The following is a 22805-nucleotide window of genomic DNA, read 5'->3' as shown; positions in this document are numbered from 1 at the left end:
ACATTTTCATAAAATAAATGCAACTACACGGCAAAAAGCAAGTACCAATGTTCACCGACAAAGTCCACACAGAGTTACAAGAACCAAGTATTAGAAATATTCTGCATAATAAATGACACACTTCCGATGACTCATTGTTAGCGACGCGTTCTCAGTACATTTAACAACTGAAAAAGCTCATGCCAGACCCTGAACGCCTCATTAAACCATCTTAAATATTATTAAATAACCTTGCAAATGCGGTTTTACATTTGAGTATTTTTCAAGAGTAACGGTAACGGACGACTCCGATTATATCCGACTATTACGAGTCACGGACCAACGGGCTGTGAGGGCAAGCGAGCGCCAGCAGCTTCTGCTTAATGACTTGAACTTGGGACTGCAATATCAGAATGGATACGTGGCATTAAGGTGGCAGCGTTGCATGCCGTCTGCAAAGTGTTATCATTTGTCCTTGTCCACCGGCGGACAAGGAAGCCATGATGAAATTAGCCTCCTGCTTACCGGAATTAAAGCAAAGCCCATTAACAAAAGCGAGCAAAGCAAGGGCAAAAGCAGAAATTAAATGGTAGAAAAGATAAAAAAAAAAAGATGGCCGTCACAATAACTGGAATCCCTTAAACCAATTTCCTTTATGCCTCTCTTGGATGACATTGAGTCCCGTAAACAAAAGCCTGACCTGAGTGTGCTCATCTCAAAAAATTAAAAAGGTTTGTCACTGTAACCTGTGTGTTTACCTGCACACAACACACCAGAAATTGTAGTAGTGTCACCAAGTGTAGGTGCTTTAACTCCCCAAAGTGACACAAATATCCAGTCTATCAACAGCAGCTGGGTCAGAGAGGAGAGTGGAGGACGCCACATGGTCGCTCTCATCCCACTTAGTACAACACATTCTGACTTTGGGCATGGAGCAACGCACTATCATAGTCAAGTGATTTTTTTGGCGTCACATTGTTGGCTTGGCAGCGACGTTCTTTACCTGAGGTGCTACTGCTGCCACGGTCGGAGCTGTTGTACGATCCCCCAGTGTGGCTGTCATGGCTGTGATTGTACGGGATGGTGGCCGGCATGTGGGTGTCTCCGCCACGATAGCGATCTGACGTTACAAAAAGAAATGTTAAGTGTCCTTCAACTGTGATTTAACTTGAATTCAAGTCTCCAAATGATCAGTTCAGACGGTTAACAAACATGCGGCTTTGTGCTTTGATGAGACCATGCAGCAGGAGAGGTTCAAAGTCATCACGACAGGTGATCGTAACTTTGGTCAAAGCGATGAAACTAGATGGACCCTCAGCTCTGCAGCACCCGCGGAGGTTTGCGCAAAGACAACACTCATGAAGGGTGACGGGTCACTTGAGCGCCACAGAAGCAGCAGGAATGAGAGGTGAGCATGGATGTAAAGGCTCACATGAGAGGAGCGAGGAACACAGGAGGAAACTGGAGAAGAAGAGAAGGCTGGTGATGTCCACGTCTGCTGACTGTCCACACACTCACCCTTGTTCAGTTTGTTCTGCTCCATGATATTGTACTGCAGCTGGGAGCTCATGTCCTGCTTCTGCTGCGGCACTGGTGGTGGCTTCCAGCATGGTTTGTCATTCACCTCGCCCATTCCCCCCAGTCCTCCTCCGCTGCCACCTGTCCTGTCTGAGTTCATGTTGTTGCCCACGATGGAGGACTGGATGAGCTGGGTGGTGGCGTACGGGGTAGGTTGACCGCCGGGTCCCACAAAGCGTCCGTCCTTCAGGTTGGGGCTGTTGAAGGTCTTCATCTCGTTGATCTTGTTGGACAGGTCTATGTCACCGTAGATCCCGGACTCCGGAACCATCAGGTTGGTCTGCTTGTTTTCCATCTGGTTGTTATAATTGGCGATGCAGTCGGCTGGGGGACATGAGGAGGTGGTTTAGTCAGCCTCGAGGGCACTTCACTCTGCGGTCTACAGGCGCCTGACCTACTTTTGGACAGTAGCAGCTAAAGACCACCTCCATTCAGGGTCATTGTCATAAATGCAAGGAGTACTTCCTAGATAAAGTTCCACCACAGACTTGAGACATTTAGACCATTGAGACTGACAGAAATCAAACCCTTTTCCAGAATGACAGCGCTTTCACTTCACAGTGCGACATTAGAAACTACATACTCCCTCTGTAAATAAAGAGTTGCAGTCACGCAAAAAATGTCTTCAAACCAGGACCACATATCGGATCAAAGAACAATGGCCCCAGTGCGACATGGAAAACACGGAGGGGTGACATCATTTGGAGACGATACTGTGAGAGAGTCCATTCCAGATTAAAGCCTCGGTTTTGTGATGTCATTTGGGTGAATGACACAGGTGGTAATACACCACAGGCACTTTCCAGTTCCACCCATGACTCGCCGTAGGTGTCATCTTTGTTCTTCCCCCCGCTGACGGGGCGAGCTCATGGAGGGGGACACAGAGACACATCTGTATCAAAGACCTGGAATCGGGCGTGTGGTAGAAGCACGGCTCAACTGACAGATCCAATTTTCCCTGGCTCATAAAATATTCAAATCCTGGGGCAGATCTAAGAGCCAGCCTCGCGGTAAACACTGGCGGCCATGGGCACGGCCCGGCTTGTGCCGTTGGTGTCGGGTATTGGCGGCGTGGGAAGGAATCGGTTCTTCAAAGGTGGACGCCCCTATAGCGTAGACAGACGATCTTTGCTCCGTCACCTCGGCAGTGATCCACTTCATGTTGGCAGAGTTTAGCTCACACACACAAAGCATGCGTCTCAGTGTCATGCAAGGAGTGAGGGCTGTTAGAAATCTCACACCCTTCCAACTCAAAACTCAACCTTGCTCTTGTTAGCACGGAGGAAGGAAAAACACCTGACAATCGTGAAGCCCATAAAATGCTCAGTTAATCGTCATTGGTTTAAGGTCTCAATTGGACGTCTAGATGGATATTAGCACCAGCAGCTGGGTAGGAATTATGAGCTGCCCTTAAAGGCGTAGTCCCAAAGTGCATAATTTAGAGCACGGAGCCTTTCGCTGCGGTCTAACTTTCCGGTAGTTTTGAAGTCGAGTCACTGCTCAGCCTCCAAATCTTTTTCCTGAAACTAATGATTTATCAGTGTCTGAGGAGCACCACGTATACGAGAGGAGGAATAATGTTGAAAAAGCTGCTTGTTTTACTTGCCTTTTTACACTTCGAGACAAAATATTGTAATAAAATATTGTCACCACATATTTTGGCAACATCTATGGCAATACATGTACTGTAGAGCATGAACTTGACTTCAATATTGAAGACAATAAATCGATCATTTTGAAACAGAAAGTCTGGAAGTGAAGTAGGTTTATGTTGAAAATACAAAAAAGAATGTTAAAGAGAAATTACACAACACTCAACTGCTAAATGTCAAGTAGAACTTTACAGCTCGCCTTTTTGTTTTCAGTTTATCACGTCCCATCGCTCTCACATAACAATTGATAACAATTTATCATTCTCAAATCATTCAGTTGATGGAAGTGACCAACAGAATGCAGCGTGCGGGTGCTTAAGTAGAAGAAGTGCTTGCTGTCAGAAGGCTGGCTCTGAATGTCAACATGGATGTACTGGACAATATCATCCAAGATATCATCAATATACAGAGTGAAGGTGTGTCTGCGGGTTTAAACAGCAGAATACAGCGGAGGTTGATATCGATTCCCAGCGTCTTGATATGCCAGGCGCCTCTCTGCTCAACTCCTTTGCCGCCTCAGGTTTCGGACGCCGACCGCTGTCCAGTCTTGACCTCCTCACCCGTGGCACATTTCTTAAATAACTGAGCACTTAGAGGAAATTACATTACCAGCTATAACAACAGTATGGAAATCAGCCGAGCAATTCGATTAGCAGCAGAGTAGAGCCATAAGCCCCTCTCAGTGCGCTCCTTTTATTTCCTGCCTGCAACAGCTCCACTATAACCTCAGATAAATCAAATACACGAGCACGAGGGCTGCTCTTAATCCTAATATTTCTCCAGGTTCCTCTGCAGGAGAAGGAGACGTACACAGGAAACTCTCCGGGGAACTAACCCACATATCAGATTTTGCTTCCTCCTGCACAGCGGATGCACCGCTTCCTGCATTTCTCACTGTCTTTGATTTTCTGGGTTATTTCTGCGGGGTCAGCTGGACTCACCTGGGCGGCTGTAGGTCGCCAGGTTGCTGTCGCTGTTGCCATTGCCGGCGGCGCAGCAGTTGATGCTGCAGTTGTTGTGGTTGGAGCAGGAGTTGGGCCACGTGTCGGCTAGCCAGGGCTGCGTGGCCGACTCCCCCATGTTCAGCAAACCAGGCCTGTAGCACAAATCGCACCAAAGGGTTACGGCTTGCACAAGACTGAGCAGAACAACGTCGTGACATTTATGTGAATGAACTCAACCGCCTACAGTGAGATCATATTTGAAAGAGAAGATTAGGCTGAATTTGCTCATCCAGCAGCAGAGAAAAGAAAAACTGGAAATCCGGCTTTAGTACTTTTTTGCCTTTTGGCCACAGACAAGACACAAACACGCACATACGCAGGCCCGGGGAGCGTATTAGAGGGGGGGGCTAAATAGATTGTGTGTGCTTGACTTGCCCACAGCCCGTGACACTTTCCCTGAGCCCTCGTGAGCATTAGCAATCCGCCTGGATTAGACAGCCAGATAAATTCACTCCGGATGTTGTGAAACGTGCATCCTGAGCAGCCAGTGAACCAAAAACATTCGGATTCCGTAACGTCGTGCGGGATCTCCGTCATTTACAGAGAATGTGCCCCACACGAGGGACGAGGCGAAACTCCTGTCCTCTGAGATGAAGCATCCCCACCACCACCTTCTACTCCCTCACTCCCAGATTTCACCGTTCACAGCGGGCGACCTCACCAGCGCCTCGCCTGATTGTTCAAATCTCAGCAGAACAAGTCGGCGGCAGCGAATTAACATCAAATTACATTTTCCCGTTCCCACGTAAATGACTAATTTCTAGGATTCATTTGGGGTAATGAACACATTTGTTCTGCCGAGCCAAGTGTCCTCCTCGATCACCCTCACGGCCGTGTTACTGTCTGAACGGCCAATTGTCTTTGCAAGCGCTGCTTTAGAGAGTCAGTCATACATCTGCACAACAGACAGCGCGAGTCTATTGGCGCACACAAATGTATACACAACAACGTTCAGGGCAGTGAAGAGTAGGCATGAAAGACTGTCTGCATCCAGCCACTAGCCAAATGTTGCCACCACAAATAAGTGCAAGGAGGTTCATGCAGTGCTCTTCGAGCCTTGACCTGCTTTGTTGAGAGCCTCACATCAATAAGAAATGTGTTGCCACGAGCTGCATTCGCGTGCGAACAGTGATGCGATGGCACAGCCTGCTGGTGGGAGGCGACTCTTCACCAGACTCCCTGGTTATGAGAGTCTTTGTTCCTGTTACTATCATAATACAGTAAACTCACCCCGCCCACTGCTGCCTCGCTTTAGCAAGTCATACGGCGCCCTCTAGTGTTTGCCACGGGGAAGTGCATCTGCCCAACCCTTTTTATCATGAGTGAAGAAGCTTCAGGAGATTAAATACCTTCCAGCACTGCTCACTCCTTCTCCTCCTCTCTGATACGCCACTGCAGAGAAAAGACAAAAAAATAGGTTTTAAGATTGAAGTCTGATACAGTAATGAATGATCTAACAGTCACACGGGTAAAAATGAGAAGCCACATTATGACCTCATACTGTTTCTTTTCAAGTGAGGTAGCCATGTCTCTGGGGGACCACATGAGTTGAGAGAAGTAGGGCTACCTTTCTAGCAAGACTGTTTATGCTCAGCTTTAATTTTTTTTCACTGAATTCAGAGACACAAACACAGCGTTCTTGTTTCAGTCACTGAACTGTTTGCTGTTTCTCGACGTGACACCCTCCACTCCTGAAAGCACTGTGCAAATAAACACCAACTTGATCATACAAATTCTGTCGCAACTTCACCAATAATTTCGACACACACACACACGTCTGCAGGAGCAAGAGAAGGATATAAGAAGCTTAAGCTGGGCAGAAACGCTGAGCTCTTTGGTCGCCTGGTTTTGGCTTCAGTGTGTTTGAAGCTCTGCACGCTGCAAGTTGGGCTCTTTCAAGGAGCTCTAAGCTGCCAGCGTGTGGAGGAGAGATAAACCTCCAACTTTAATTACAGCTCCTTCCTTGAGAGGACCGCAGGTGGAAGTGGTGGGGAAAGGTAGAGCATTTACCAGGTGGTCAATTCCCTGACCCTGTGCTCTGCACAGCTCCCTGACACACGCGGCAGAAGTTCCAACTCACTGAGGAACTTGTGAACGTGTCGGCAGGGAAGAAGTCGCTGTGTTCCAGTAACTGAATAACATGCAATTATCAAATTATTCTAGCTGATTGTGGGCCTGCAGGCAGACAGAAACAACAGCGCCACTATTACGATGCACCCGCCTCACAGACAGGATCAGCAGGTGTAACCGCAATCAGGCACAGACCTGGTATTGTTTCTCCTCTTGCCTCCTCATTCACCTTTGCAGCACAACTCTGGCTCAACAGGGCTTTTAAACACAACTCCACGATGAACAGTGAGACCAGCATTAAGCAAGAAACTAGGCTGATACAGGGGGGCTCAGTTTTGAAGTTTAAAATGTTCAACAGATTCAAGAGCAAAACTGTGGCTATGGTTATGTTCATATTACTATTATTACTATTACTATATATTATACTATTATTACATATTACTATTATTTATTATAATATATTACTCATATTACGATATTGATATTTCGGCTGATGAAATTCAGCACTGGTCTGTTAACTAAAACATAGACCAGCAGGTTCCACAGCTTGTTTTTTGGTGTAATGGAGGTGACCCTGAGCCTGACATGAAAAAGTTTGTTGAGTGACGGGGTCCATCATATCAAGTACTTGACACGTTTGCTCAAACCTGAGAGAATAAATTCACGTAAGACCACAAAAGGAAATGGAGGCTACAGAAACTCACCTGTTGGTGTGAAGGTGAACGACGGCACTGTTGGGAGACCAGAGAGAACATCTTAGTAAAGTAAAGTTTAATAAATTGTCAACACACCTAAACATCATCTGTAAAAGCTCATTTCTGTAACGTAAAGAAACAACATCTTTGATTCGTTTTGGATTGCCTGCTCTGGGAAGAATGAGTGTTGTTACAGCTGCTGGTTCAAATCCCAGGCGAGGCTGTCAGCAACCTGCTGGGAGGAGGTCACTCACCACAGAGATATCTGCAGCTATCTCTTCCACTCACATCATCACCCACACGGGTCACTTACTCACCCTGGAACCAAAACCGCAGACGACTGAAGGAAGAAGTGCTGTGGCTATCACCAGTCCTCTCACTATGCAAAATGTACACGGCTGCACATGAATATTCTCTAAGCCTAAATCCAGCAGCTGACGTAACTTGGCACCAACATTGGATTCGTTTTTAAAATACTTTCAGCCTGACAAAATAGTGCGCTCAGTAGACAACAGGAGAAGGTGATACTGCTGACTTGGATAAAAAAGGATATACAAGAAAAGAGTGGAGACCCAAATGAAAATGTGTTGTGTTCAGTAGTGGTTCTGTCTGACAAAGCTGAAAGAAAGTGAAGCAATACCAGCAGTCGTGTGAAAACTGTCAAATGACTGTCAAACTAGATGAAGATTTAAAGCCTTTTTTTATCTTTGGTAAATGCTATAAACTGTAAGACAGATTGTGAAGAAAGCAGTCTGGCGGAAATGTTCACTTTTATGCAGTGTGTAAATCAGCTTTGCACAGATGCACAGTCCATTAAACTGGAACTGCTTGTCGTTTATCTACTGTTGAAATATGATTTGATTTTTTGGGTTAGTTTTCACCTACTTGATGTCTTGGAACTGAGTAGTGTAAAGCTAACAGAACTGACTACTTGACACAAACTGCTCAACTTGCAGTGTTCCTGCAGTACAGTGCTGGTGTGGTGCTCCTTTCATAAGACTCATAGCAGTTGCAACAGATTCCTTGGCCTAGCGTGCATCGCCTGCACCGTGAGAAGACAGAAGCAACACGCCCGATTAAAGAAGGGCTTCTTTTCAGTGGTTCCAAGTTAACACCCTGGGGCGGAGGCGCAGGTAAGATCACCTGGCTCGAAATCATGTGGTCAGTGCTTAAAATGGTGAGATGGTTCAGAACTTGGTCAGAGCATTGTGTGAGTGATAGGAGATAAGCAGCTAAGTCACTCCATTATCTGTGAGTCTCGAGGTTGAAGGGTGGATCTACGGTAACCCGGGCTGAGCTCAGGGGTGACGCTGGTGAGCCGGTCGCTCACAGGCAGCAGCTGCACAGCCCAAGGCCACATACTTAAGACAGCCCACACACAAATTTGAGTCGAGAGAGAGAGAAGACTAATAGCTGTCTCTATTCTCCATCATGTTGTCAAGTCAGTTGCCAATGGAGTTTAAAACATAAGCTAGAGGCTGTATAGCTTATACACTTTCACTGCAGTACTCAACATACCACAAGCTGCACAGCTATAGAAGCAGTTCGGAGCAAAATACATGAAAAAAATAATACATTTAACCCCAGAAATCATTCATGTAGAAGTGACTGGTCACAAATGGCAGAAGAACACAGCTGTTGGACCTAACAACTGCTCTGGAACATGAGAGAGATGTACCAAGATAGTGATAGAATTGTTTTCTTTCTTCTCCAAGGGAGCTCATGTCATGTCTCGAAGTGCTCCCTGGGAGAGCAGATTTCACCAAAAACACAGCACTCTGTACATGTGTGAGGGAGTGACAAGAACCTGCCTGACAAGGGGCGAGACTGACAATAACAGTACACAAGTGCAGCGCTGCGACGGCGACGTCTGTGAGCGGCTGACCTTTGCGAATGCCTGCGTAGCTGCTCGAGAGGCCGTTCCTCTTCTTCCTGTGCCTGTACAGCCAGATGCAGAAGACCATGAGGATGATCCAACAAGCGGCGCCAATTCCTCCGATGAACGCCGGCTGCTTGACCACATCTGAAATCTGCTGAGACAGCGGGTTCTGGTGGTTGACTGCCTCCGTCATCCGACCCGAAGCATCTAAAATGAAGACGAAAGAAACATCTAAATTGGGGACATTTCAACAAAATCTCACACACAGACGATTTTCCATCTTCCTGCTCGTGCAAGACATGGCGACACTTGTCTTTGTTATCACACCAGCTTTCATCCTGAATCGCAGTAAGCAGAGGAGCAGACAATAGAGTGAACAGCACACACATGCGCACGCTCGCGCGCGGTGGCTCCGGATAAGAAAACACAGAGGGGCATCATTTACAGCGACGGTGCTTTTATAATCATATAAATATCTCCACTGAGATCGCGCTCAAACACAGACACCACATTCATTAGCAAACGCAGCCACATCTGTGTTGTTACTGCCTGGGAGCTGTTTCCACTGCAGCACGGAGCGGGAAGGAGCCGTCTGCTCACAACAAGCAGCTCCAGATCTGTTATTCTCATCTGCCTGCTCTTTCTTCGCTTCTCCCTCATGCGTGATACATGAAAGACTCGCGCACCCCCCCGCCAACGCCAATCCCAAATTTCTTTATCTCACTTGTCTCTCCTTCTCTTCAGCTTGAACATTCTCTCCTCCATCTGTGCCCACGGCCCAAATGATTCACACACTGAATGGAGAATCAAACCAGAGAAATATGTTTATGTTGTCGAATAATCCACGCTGCAGCACATTCACATGTGTTAACATGAGATAAATGTTACATGTAATATCCTCTCCCTCTCTTTGTCTCACTCTCTCCCGTCTGCCTCGGTCGAACAGGGCTGGCCCACAGGGGCACCATGCAGGTATCCAGGCGGCCGTGGCGCATGTATGCCGAGTGTGACAAATGCATTTGAGCGAGACGCCGCTCCCCACGGCACATTGTTCCACTCCGGTGTGGGAACATGGCAACAATCTCTGCACAAGCTCCTCCAATGAGAGGAATCAGTCACAGACTCTGGTCCCTTTATCACACCACCAAGATGATATTAATGTTCGCACTTCGAAGTTCTGCGGAGAGAGTGAAGCAAGGTGTGGCGGCTTTCACACAGAAGAATGTTCAGTGCGTTTTACCAGCTCCTGTTGGACATTAATCTACACCGAAGGTTAAAAAATTCCCATCAGTCATACGTGCTCAGTGGCACGCTGGAAGGACCATTATCATTAAAGAGAGATCAGGCCGCAGCTTAAACATGTCTGCCACTCTAAAGGAAGGAGTCACATAATTGTCTGTTTACTTGGCAGGAAAGATCATTACTCCACATGCCTGGATTAACGCCACAGTTATTTGTCAGATGTGCTAAAGCGTCGCCAGAGGACAAACACGGTGAAAAGAAACAGCAAATACCCAGCTCATCATTAGACTCACCCAGCTGGAAGAAAGCCACTTCGCTCTTCACCCCAAGGCCGGCCCCGGTGCTGGCTGCCACCTCTACGCTGTAGCGGATCCCAGGAACCAGACTCGGGATCAGCACCGAGAGGGTCGCGCCGTCCACGGTGCGGTTGATGTGGTACTTGCTCTCGTTGCCCAAACACCAGATCTAGGACAACAAAGAGAATAGTGAGAAACGCACACAGAAACACGAGAAAAATCCACTACACTGACAGCATGGAGAGGACCTGGGGTTCAACTTTAACTATAACACACGGCCTGCCTCTTGGTCTCACGCGCAGGAATTCAAATAGACTTCTAATAAAGAAAACGTGCAACTGCAGTAAATCATGAAAAAGGGGGGATGTATTGACTAGCTCACACACACACACGGAGGGTCACCGCGCCACGCACAGACACACAGCGCAATGTATAAAAAGGCATATTACTAGTTACTAAAGTAAAGTTGGAAAATTAGGATTTTTCCTGACATGACAACAAGGTGGCAGATTAGAGTTGCCACGCAGGAGAATAACAGACGTGTGATCCGGCTCTCTGTTGGAGGACTGAGTACGCAAACGCATGATAATGTGCTTCTGTGATTCTTCAGGTGTGAGTTCACCATCAACTTGAAGGTGCTCAGTGCAGAACATTACATGGTATTCAACCAATGCCAAGTGTGATATCCAGATATAAACCACCACCAGTTTCCCACAAAAAGCGAGTCATAATTCCACTGACATATGGAGTTATTTACACAAATATACTCAGTATTTTCAGAAAGTAATTGTCCTCTTTGTTGTTGTTGTTTTGAGATCAACCACAATAAACCAACACAAACTTCAGAACACAAAAAGAACTACTCGCTTGGAACTTATCGGAATTGTTGTACAAACTCCTGCAGATCTGCTTGAAAGTCCTAACAGGCATTTTGGTTACCAAGCAGGAAGTTTGTGTTACAACCTCACAGCTCAGATCTCTCGCAGCTGAGGAGTTGGTTGAGAAACTCGAGTGAAAGATCTCAACACACCATGCATTCAGCCTTACATCATCTACGGCGGAAAACATTTACAACCTGGCCTTATGTTTTACAGGCTCTCCTGCACAAAGAGTCAGTATTAGCCGGAACACTTCTCGGTCCAAACTTAAGCTCATGAAAACAGGAGGGGATCAGAATGGGCCACCATAACCCAATAAGAGCTGTCACTCCCGGGAAAGAGCCCGCTCCCCCAGACCGGTCACAAAGAAAACTATACATCCTGAACCCCTGAGGTTCTGTTTTCTCAGCGCCTCCTCCTCCTCCCGGTCGGTCAACACGTGCACTTCCATGAGATTGTATTGTATTACAGGCATGTGTGGGTTTGGCGTGGAACAACAAAAACAGCCGAAAAACTGCGGCGAGAGGAGGTGTCACTGGGGACGGGCCGGGGTAATGAGCAGGAGGTGCGCTCAAGCTGAATTTAAAAACCATGAAATTACACAAATGCCCATCAGCAGAAAACTTATCACCATCCAGTGTGTGCAACACAATAAAGTCTTCTAATTAAAATTCCACAGCTGAACGTTGGAGAATATACGAAAGGTTAATAATGCAGAAAACAGACTTTCAAGCTCATGAATTATTCATGTGTAAGTTTCCATTTTGCCACTTCAAAGCCATGGTCCTGTGACCAATTAAGGTCATGCACAGATACCACCACACTGCACTTTCAGAAAATTGTCATTTTTTCTTCACAGGAATAACACCTTATTTTTTCCTGGTGATACTGATAAATGATATGGTTTCCACTTCACGATTAAGTCCACAATAATTTTAGAATCTTCTCTAGTTAACTTGACACCGCGGATCAAAGTAATTCCGTTACACATTAGAAATAAAATCATATGGTGCAGGAGTTCAGATGAACCAGCAGATGTCACTGTTTCACAACAGTCCATCAGCGTTTTCAAGCTCCCTTTCAATACTGGACTTTGCTTCTTTGTTTAATAAAACTATGAATCTCACATTAGTTGTATTGAAAATACATACCCACCGACTTGTGAGCAGAAACGCCACCAGTGCACCTGAAGCAGCAGTTTTTCTGTTACCTTGTACTCTTGGACCAGCCCATTCTGCTCCTCCTCTGGAGGTGGTTGCCAGGAGACCACGATGGCGGTGCCATTGTCCCCACTTTCTGTCACTGTAACTTCACGAGGTGGGGCACTGGGAGCTGGCGAGGAAAACATTAGGGAAAATCTCAGTCGCTCTACATCAGAACTGGTCTTTCGTGATTTGTAAATGTGAATTAGTGAGCAACAAAAAAAAGGAATTCTGACTGATATAAAAGTTGTTTCGGGTAAGCGCCAAAAAAATGTCCCTGAGCCCGGCGAGCCAGTTCTAATTATAGTGTTTGTCGCGACTCTAGAACCTTCGCCCTTCAATCTTTGAGGGAAATAATTAAAAATTCAACATGAAAGACATAATCACAGTGCAATTGTGCGATATGAAAACAGCGCCAAGGTGGTGCTTGAGAGCTGTGAAAACAATTATCGGGCAAAAGTGGGGAACAAAAGGAAAGGGAGATCAGACGCTGCTGCATGTTCTAAAAACACACGGGTTTCTCTGAAATGTTGATTCAATAACGCAGAGTTTTGATTTGCGCGGAACATCAGGAGGGTTCCAGCCACACCCCATGAGGAATTAGCACTCACACTTGCACCTGGAAATTGTACTGGTTTGTGTAGCGCTGAACATTCACACTGCCACGCTCGAATACATCACACTGGAACACAACATAATCCGTCCTCAGCCTGCTGCGAACAGCTGTTATTCACTCACACACATGCAAGCTGTGCATATAAAACTGTGTAAACATGGGCACATGCATGTGTGCGCACACATCCCCCACCTTCCTCCAGGGTCTTGCCAATTTTGACATCGCTGTCTGTGCCTTGGAACTCGTTGAAGAAGGGGCGGACTTTGAATTCGTACGTGACTCCCTTGCGGAGCTGTGGCACGACAGCGCTGTCCTCGCCGGGGGTGCGGACCTCGAACACAGCCCAGTCGCTCCTCTGCTGCCCCTCTGGTGAAGGCCGGTACATCACCTTGTAGCCCTGGATGTACTGCGACTGCTGCTCCACCTAGAAAGAGGCACAGAAGCAGTTGTCAGCTTGAATCAATTAAACGTCTTTGCGTTTATCCGTGGAAACTTCTGCTCTCAGCCTAGACCCCGCTACTTTACTGGGCAGTTATGGATTCCGCCGACTGGCTGAGCACAGTGCTAACTCATCACTCCTCTGGTTAATCCTTCCACATCTACGTCTTGCTTTTTCAACTGTCTGTCTACGCGCCATTTGAAGCAGCAGCGATTTGTGCAAACCACAGCATGAGGTCATTGGCCAGAGGTTCCTCTCAGTCTGGAGCTGGTTAAAGTGGGCTCAGACTCGGAGCGCGGTCTCTCCTCACTGTCCTCCTCTCTCCTACTGACTTGTAGAGGAATGAGAACAACAAAGATCATTGCTACCTTGACAAATACATCGCAGGAGGATTAGGGAAAATTTGTCCGCAGGTTTATTTCATGAGGTTTGTGCGTGAAAACGTTGAGTTAAGGTCCTCACCAGTATGCAAATTCCTCCCAGTGGAAAGCAGGGAGCCCTGGCTTGTAAAGAGTTTTAAAAGATTTTGTGTCCCTCCCCCCATAAAACATCCCGTCAGCTCAGGTGGTCTCCATTAAGATTGTGCGAGCATTCCCACAGCACAACTCCACATTGGGAATCGATTTAACAAAACATGAACATGACGTTTCTTCACGACAATGTCAGTCGCGACGCCATCCCGTGTTGCAGTGGGACATTCCAAACCAGCTGGAAAACCGGACAGCAATGTTTCAAATCAGTCTGGACGTGCTGCTATCCTTTTCTCATTTTCCTCTTCCCATTCATCACTTAGTGGGATGCTTCATAAGAGGGAGGAATTTCGGGTGACCCAGTGTCAAAAGGCAAACTCTTTCCCATGTGGATGTGGTTAAAAACAAGGGCATTCCAGGGATCGATATCTGAAGCAACGGAGCAGGAAACGCCAACAACAGTATCAACGTGTCATACAGTTGAGGAAGATGACATTGAGCAGGTGGGCATGCTCCCTCACTTAAGTCCACGTCCTGTCCTCCTCACCCACCTATCCACTTCGACATCTGCAAGCCATTTCCAGTCAAGAGTTAAGAGCTTGAGCCGGCCGCCTCTTCCTTCTCACTTGTATTATTTTAACAGCCGTTCGCTGTTTTCAATCTGAGGGGGCACAGGCTGGCACACCCCTCGCTGCTACACAGTTACATGGCCCATTGCAGAATGCACTGCTTTGAATTTCGGGAATGTTCAGAGGCGATCTTTGGCCAACAGTCAGTTCCAGCGTTCGCCAGATGGACGCTGACAATTGTAGCTACGGCTGTCGAACCTCAGCAGGGTGCTGCGACGTTAGCGCTGTAACTCGGCTGAGCGGACGGACAAATTGACCATCGCATTTGTGAACTAACCTTGGAGCTTTGGTACACGGCAATACCCTTGATCCATATGGCGCAGTGCTTGTCATGAAACCATCCAACCTGCGTGATACTCACCGTCCACTGCACACGGACGGATGAGGAGGACAGAATGGTTGGATTGTGCAGATGGATCACGACTTCTCCCAACTCCCTCTGGATCTGCCGATGGTCCACTCCCTGACTGGTTGGAGGGATATCTGAGGGCAAAAAGAATGAATTAGAAGTTTGAAAAGCTTGGTTTCTGAAGCTGTTTAAAGACAGACGATAGAGTTTCTGCCGACCTTGCGTTTTCACAGCATCAGTGATGGGGCTGGGATCGCTCAGCCCGTAGGCGTTGGCCGCCCGCACTAAGAAGAGGTAGACTGCACTGGGCTTCAAGCCCTTCAGAACATAAGATTCTGTTTTCACATGCTCGGCCAGAGTCTGCCAGCTGCTGCCAGATGCATGACTGTAGAAGCAGAAGGAGCACGATTAAAACCTAAACACATACTTGTGATTACTACGTGCTGGGAGGAGCAGTTTACCTGAAGGCCTCTATGATGTAGGAGGTGGGCGTGGCTCCAGAATTGAGGTTTGGCTTCCAGGTGAGGGTGACCGAGGTCCGGGAGACGTCGGTGACCTCGGGTTTGAGAGGCGCACTGGGAATCAGGTTTGGATCAGTCGGCCTGTTTGGCTGCACTGGGACTCCAAACTCTACAAAAAAAAGTGACAGATCGAAGTTTAAAAAACACAATTTAAATCAGCATACAGAAAAATGACCAGTGGCTAATTTATGACAGAAATGATTTTATGAAACTTGGCATTATTGTTGAATTGTGTGCTTCATTGTTTGATTTCTACATTTCTCCACAAGCCAATCTATCTATACTTCAGTTTTGTGCCCATACAGTGTTGGCATTAAAGGCGTCGTAGCGAGGAAATAAATCCAGAGTAGTGCAAAAGTGGCAGTCCCAGTCACACCTGACACTTGTTTATGTATTTGATAAACATCTTCATCTCACCTTGAACCTCTAAAGAGGCCTTCCACGAGGCTTCACCACTGGGAGTGGAGGCGATGCAGGTGTAAATGCCGGTATCACCAAGCTGAAAGAGAGAGACTTGCTAAATAGCAGAACAAGACTTTTGCGGATATTTGCGCTGCTAACCCCTTCCCACCCCCCACATCACCACGACTACGTTGGCATTCTAGTAGCAGCTGTCAGGGCCTGATCCTCCCGATATCAAGTATTTCATAGCCGAATTTGAGGAGAAGCAGCTGGAAAGACCAAGTGGCAGACCATCACCAGTGCAGTGAAAAGGGGGGAGGCCTTTGAGTCTCCACCATCCCAATAGAGTCGTACGTGGATGAGGACTTTCAAAATAACGCAAAATAATTGAAAAAAATATATAGTTTAGACTTGGTATAGACCTACTCCATGCTGGATGGGAAACATGCCTGTATCATCTGTTCAATGATGCACCATCTCTTCCCTGAATGGCCTGTCTCATGACTGACCTCCTCAGAGAGGTTCCAGCAATTCACAGACTATACGCAGGATTATAGGAAAGTTTTTGTGAACAAGAAGCCCTTCAACATAGCAGAGTGGCTCGTGGATCAGCTGTAGGATCATGTTCTGGCTCACAATATCCAAAAACAAAACCTAAATGAACGGAAATGTGACACGATTTTTCACGGCTATTCTGCTAGCTGGAGGGTGAAGCCGAAAACAAACCTTGTTGGCACGGGTTTAAAAAAAAAACAGATGGTGTGTTCTCACATTGCTGCATCTCGTGCGCCGTCAGCTCCATTCACAGCTAATGTGGAGGACAAATAAGCACGGCGGTCTGTTGGTGCTCTGCCAGCAGCATCCATGCGTGAAACCATACATAAGGAAAAACTGTTTATGAGTAACGGATTGTGAGTTGTCTGTGGCTCAAGGCAGTGAGAAAATGCATCACAATAATGCTTCCATGAATGTATGGCATTAAAAACATTGTCACACTGAAATGACAAATTCATTAATACAAAACGCCAGAGGAGTTTTTTTTTCAACTACAGCCACGGAGGGGTGCATCCTTCCTTCCACTGATGGACCTATCACATCTTCAAACCACACGACACCTATCAGAACACTGACGCCAACACCGGCCCGCCATCTGGAAGACACATCAGCACCTACTACGTGTCCTGTGATGGATGGTATCACACGCCATCTCCAGCGAAGAGAATGACACCTAAACCCAGTACACTTGATGGCTGACAGAAACGCCACACTGGTGGTCTTCACAGGCTCAACCTCAGACAAGTGAGTGACAGCCCACCTCGGCCCAGGGCTAGCAGGGAACGCATGGTTTGTTTACCAACCAGCAGGAGCTTGCCTGACACATTACAGGGGTAATATGGATGACTGGTTTAAAGACTTTTTCTTGACTTTAAATATGAAAGCTTATGAGTTGGGAGCATACAGTAATTCGAGGGCTGGATTTCTCACCTTTGCATAGCGGATCTGCAGCGCACCCGAGTCCAGCTGCTTGACCCGGGAGTCATGTGTGGACACCAGCACTCCATCCTTCCTCCAGAGTATCGTTGGGACGGGATTCCCTGTCGCGACACAGCTAAAAGACACGGTGCCGTCCACGGCCACCGTCTGATTGGTCGGCCCCTGCCGGATAATGGGCGGTGGGCGGTCGGACACAACTGTGGAAAGAGGAATTAGAGTTGGCAATTACGTGGAGGAATGAAAAGAGGGCCGCAGCGTTTTTGTGGCGGCGCTGCAAAACGAGGAACAAATACATCCAGGCCAAGTGAGAAAAGCTACAAACGGCTGAGAATGGCGAGAATCTGACAAACACCCTGCGACAATGTAAGCATGTGAAAGCTGCGCGGGTTGTGGCAGAGAGGAATTAAAGGCCGACCTTTTTTTTTTTCTCTGAACAACTGGAAGGAATTGTCTAATCATTCAGCAAAAGTAAACAGTAAAATTAAAAAAGCAGCAAAGTTAAATTGAAACAGAGTCAGACACTGCAGGCATCATGCAGCAGACGCCTGGAACTGTGCATCTGAATGCTCGAGGGCATCAATCCCCACGCCATTCCCCGTGGCTTAAGCAAGAGTCTTCCAAATGCAAAAAGGTCCATCTCTAAAAAAACAGACATCAGCTTGGTTTTAACCGTTGATCATTATTCTGTCGGCATTAGAGTTTCAAAACTGAGTTGAACTGTGTGATGAGTCAGCTATTTGTCCCACCGAGGGGTTTGTGGGATCTTACCTGTTTATCTGTCATTATCAGAACACAAATAACTCAGGAACAGATTAAGAGATTTTTTATCAGGATATTTGAAATGCTAAATTAAACGCTAAACTCTGAAATGATCAAACGCATTTAAACAAAGCTGAAACGTTGAAACAAACACATAGCGCATCATGGAGGTGGACTTGAATGTTACGGTATTCAGTGTGTTTTTCTAGGAAAAATCCCCAAAGAAACATTATAATGACTAAAGTCCGTTGCTTGCGGAACTCGAGCCGCACATTAGGAAGAGAAGGACTGCTGCCAATTGGAGAGAGATTTACTTCGGTTTTTACTGTCGCCAATGCTCCACAACTGTTTCAAAACAAATTCTGGTGGAAACCCTGCATTCTATACAAGTGGACAATTAAAATGTAAGTAAAAATTACATTTAAAATGTAAATAAATTTCTAGAAACCAGGCTGACATAGGTACGGATGGGAGAAACCTGGTGTTTGTCACTTCACTTACATTCCCAAAAGAGAAAAAAAATAAATTATCGCAAAGCAAACCACTTTTATCAACACTGTTTAAGCAGTAATACAACATAAACAAGTGCGATGAAACACAATTAACGGACTACTTCCACTTAAGTGTAAGTGTATTGTCAATACCTGGTGATTCATCATGTTCTTCCAACAGGTCGCAGACTTCTCAGCAATTATTATCATTCAGTGCACGACTGCCGCTGCCATCGCCACTGATTTACATTCATGCTTCTCTCTATGCAGAACGATCCACAGAGAGGAGTAAAGGCAACACTGAATGATGTAGAGAAGGTGTGCATCCCCGCTGCTGTTATCTCTTTTGTCTGGGCGTCTGTGTTGGGGATGCAGCAATTACTAAAACACTGTCAGCGCGACCTGTAATTATCAGATCTGCCTGCAGCATAGTGCCGGCTTCCGAGCGGCCTGCTCACTTGAATAACTATTATTAATATCCAGAGAGCAAAGCAGAATGAGAGGGAGAGAGAGAGAGCAGCGGAGGAGCACATTGGAATCCGCCAGTGTGGGATATAAATGACAAAGGACGCTTTGCAAATAAAAGAAAGGCGGTCGAAACAAATAAAAGCTTCACAGGTTAATGAAGTCAAGGTAAGTCCATTAGAGGCTGACAAGCCGTGAAGGGGCCCAAATTAGAGCTCACCACAGCTTTTTCAACAAGAAGCCAAGCACGGACAGAGACAGTAGCCAGCGTGAAGGAAACCAAGCCACGGTCTGGGTGCACAGGCACCAGAAAGTCTCTGCTTCTGAACAAAAAAACGTGCTCAACATGCCAGACCGAAGCCCACAAACCACAATTTAGATATTAATATTCTCTGCAGCTTAACCGCTGAATTTCAAATGAATGGCACGATCCTCAGAAGCAGAAGATGATCTTGAACACCGATACTTATCCACTCAAGTCTCGATCCTTTAATTCGCATTAAGGCAGGCAACAGGGCTGCGGATAAGGGACACTTACCATCTGTGACCTCCAGCAGCGCTTTGGTGATGACGCTGCCTGCGATGTTGAGGGCCTGGCAGCTGTAGTAGCCCATATCTGAGCGCTCCGCATCTGTGATGGTCAGATCGCCAGTCTGGGTAACCGAGAAGCGACTGGACGGCTGAGGAGGTTGGTAGGAGAACAGCAGGTTCTGAGGAATTTAAAACAGATGAGGTCAGACCGCTCTGCATGACACGCCGCTTGAAGTAAGTGATGTGAGTTATATACATTACACAATGTAAAATGTCAGTGACGGTTTCTAGTATCTGCTTAAGCACCAAAATCCCAAACAAAACATCCCTCCGAAATGGTCAGCTTATCAGGTCGGATGACAAGGTGTTGACCAAGAAGCTTATCTTTCCAATTGTGTCGTGACTTCAATAATCACCTGGCTTCCTTCTCGCTGCCAGAATATGGCCGGCTGTGGATTCCCTGTGGCTTCGCACTGGAAGGTGACCGTCCTTCCAACACCGACCACCTGGTTCCTCGGTCTCACCACGAAAGCTGGGGGCACTAGAGAGCAGCCCAAAGTAGAGTTAGAAGCTACACGTCTATGTAAAACCGTCAATAGAAACAACCAAAATTTGTCTTACTATGCTACGGTCTTGGCATGAAGTTTAGGCGAACGCACAAATACAGAACTCTGTATTCTATTATATAGGTACAGAACCATAAAACTAAGGTTACCGTGTCCCCATATTTGCATAAGGACGGGCATGGCCCATTAAAATTTACATGGAAATGGGGACAACATTGACGCCATCTGTCCACGCTGACACCACGAGCGCAATCCGACACCAGCATCCATGCATCTTCATGACAATTTCCCTCTGTGTCGGAGTGAACAGGCCAATGTCAGGCGTGTGGCTCTATCTCCTCTAATTGATCACACCGTTTGATGCCCAAGTCAGACGCTAAAACCTTTTGATTGAAATGCCAAGACTGTTCCCGAGGTTTTTGACACCTGCTTATAGTTGAATAATTTTTCATTCCAGTGGGTGTGTGACAAAAGAAAAAAGCAATCTAAGATCTGTCATTTGGAATGCTGAAATAATTTATCTCCGCACGGTGAGGGGTCTGCCAATGCATAGAGAGTGGAGAATAACTGAATGAAACCATGTAGCATTACCTTGGAGACCAACGCTAGGCATATTTTTACCCATTAAAGTCCTTTTGTCACTGTTGCCTGTGACAACAGAAACAGGGGTGCTGATTGGAGGGTGGAGATGATGGGAGGAGGATGGAAGGGGGGTGTTGACAGCTTCCTGTCTCTGTCAGGGCGGTGAATAGGTGACGGGTGACATTTCAACTTACCAGACACAACTAAAAAGGAAACAAAAAAAGGACACAAATGCCGGATGAGTAAAGAAAAATAACATGACAGCCACATGAGACAAGTCATAATGAAGTCAATGGTGAGAAGCAACAACGCCAAAATACATTCTTTCAGAATTAAAACAACAGACTTTGAACAGTGTTTAACATTCAAGACAGATAGTTTTTTTGTATGAAGGTGAATGTCTGCACCCGTAATAAGCTTTATGGCACCCAAAAGAACCGGGAACATCAAGCCGAAAATCCGGTGATGCACGTCTGTCTCGTAAAAATACAAGGTGAATGTTAACCGCGTCTCTTTGACTGTAAATCTTTGAAGGCCGATCACTCATCTTATCTTATCTGTCGGCTCCAACTGCTCCCATGGAAACATAAATGCTGTCAGTCAGAGTAATGGCCTGCCCCCTCCCTCTGCCTTCTACCTACCCACGGCCTTATAAATGCAGACTACATCAGGGGAAGACACTATTGGAGAGGCTCAATCTTGAAGAACTGCCCAACACACACTAGGACTCATGTCTACATAAGCCTTTAAGAAGGTAACAGGACCTCCACTTGTCATCACCATTGTGGACCTGGGGGCGAAGGTTAGCCTTAAATCTGACCACGGTGGGATTTCTTTGAGTTTACAGCATCAACAATCTGATCGAAGGAGAAGCACATTGTGGCCTCCAGCTCAGTAGGAGGCAAACTAAGTCTCACAGTGGACAGCCAGGATATTAATGAAGATTCAGGCAGTGCAGCTGTTCAGTGCCACAAATACATTACGGCGCTACAAGCAGAGGAATTAGCAAGATTAATAGCAGCTCCCATTGGGGGCTTTACAGCATGTCGGAAAACCTCCGTCCTGTACCACAACAACCTCCTCAGACAGCGGGCGAGACTATAAACAAAGACTATTATTTACTGAGATAAGGCAGCACACAACGTGTCCATTTAAAGTGTGGCGTATTTAGCATCACCCACTGGTGACAGGAACGTACTCTCATGTACTCCTTCTTGGCACCACTTGCAAGTCTCTTTACATGGGTTATTAGCAACGCTGCTCCGGGGACCTCCACTGCATGCATGTCATTGAAACACATAAATCACGCAACAATAGCAAACCTTGCTAGATAAGGAAGCGGCTACAATTTTGACAAATTATATCTCATGACATCAGCATGTACTTCACTTGGTATTTTGGTTTGTAAGTGGAAACAGTGTGCCAGTTATTAACCACGACTGGGTCGTGGTACGAAACCAGTGTCCTTTCCACTTTTTTTTTTTTTTTCACAAGCTGTTATAAGATGCTCACAAAGATGCATTTGACCAGCAACAGTGAGCGAAAAATAAGGATTCTAGATGCATATGTTAGGTTCCTTTATTTCTCTTTTTAATGTGTTCTTGGTATGTTTTGATAGATTTTCACATTTCAGAGCTCATGAAATGGACTGGACACAGTTGGCAATGGTTTTCGTAGAAAAACCAACAAGCAAATTGATCACAATTTTTGATCTTGAAAGGGCTGACAAGTCAATAATTCTTTCAGTTGTATCATGCCATACTTAAAAGACTTTTAATAGGCGAATAAGTCCGCCATCTCAAGAGGGTTAGAAAAAAATCCGGCCTTTGATGACTACGATTAAACCAACAAGCAATCCTCCCCTCAGTTCGTGAATCATTTTGCTTGACATATTTATAAGGCCGCAGGAGGTGTAGCTGGTGACAAATGTGTGCGTAAAAAGGCAGTAATTCACTGACATACTTCTTAACAAGAGTGCAGCACATTGAAAGGAAAACAGCCCAGGGCACTGCTGCC

At 46.3% G+C, this 22805-nt stretch overlaps 1 protein-coding gene across 6 annotated transcripts in view; it reads right to left on the bottom strand.

Moving 5' to 3' along the window:
* Positions 1 to 22805, bottom strand: part of robo1 (roundabout, axon guidance receptor, homolog 1 (Drosophila)) — a 244898-nt gene that overhangs the window by 6502 nt on the left and 215591 nt on the right. For 5 of the 6 annotated variants that reach the window (XM_053872777.1, XM_053872779.1, XM_053872783.1 and 2 more), the window contains 16 exons: positions 20058 to 20182; positions 19649 to 19820; positions 17387 to 17592; positions 15917 to 15998; positions 15440 to 15608; positions 15197 to 15363; positions 14991 to 15112; positions 13284 to 13515; positions 12484 to 12605; positions 10393 to 10564; positions 8864 to 9064; positions 6988 to 7014; positions 5563 to 5605; positions 4151 to 4305; positions 1498 to 1881; positions 983 to 1099 (listed from right to left, as the gene is read on the bottom strand). In XM_053872777.1, the coding sequence (XP_053728752.1) occupies positions 983 to 1099; positions 1498 to 1881; positions 4151 to 4305; positions 5563 to 5605; positions 6988 to 7014; positions 8864 to 9064; positions 10393 to 10564; positions 12484 to 12605; positions 13284 to 13515; positions 14991 to 15112; positions 15197 to 15363; positions 15440 to 15608; positions 15917 to 15998; positions 17387 to 17592; positions 19649 to 19820; positions 20058 to 20182 (2496 nt within the window). The remainder of the gene's footprint in view (positions 1 to 982; positions 1100 to 1497; positions 1882 to 4150; positions 4306 to 5562; positions 5606 to 6987; positions 7015 to 8863; positions 9065 to 10392; positions 10565 to 12483; positions 12606 to 13283; positions 13516 to 14990; positions 15113 to 15196; positions 15364 to 15439; positions 15609 to 15916; positions 15999 to 17386; positions 17593 to 19648; positions 19821 to 20057; positions 20183 to 22805) is intronic. The other variant, XM_053872781.1, reaches the window with a different exon arrangement.

Source organism: Synchiropus splendidus, chromosome 8 (assembly GCF_027744825.2).
Source record: "Synchiropus splendidus isolate RoL2022-P1 chromosome 8, RoL_Sspl_1.0, whole genome shotgun sequence".
NCBI lineage: Eukaryota > Metazoa > Chordata > Actinopteri > Syngnathiformes > Callionymidae > Synchiropus > Synchiropus splendidus.
The sequence above is the reverse complement of the archived record's forward strand: the minus strand, read 5'-3'. Positions and strand labels throughout refer to the sequence as shown.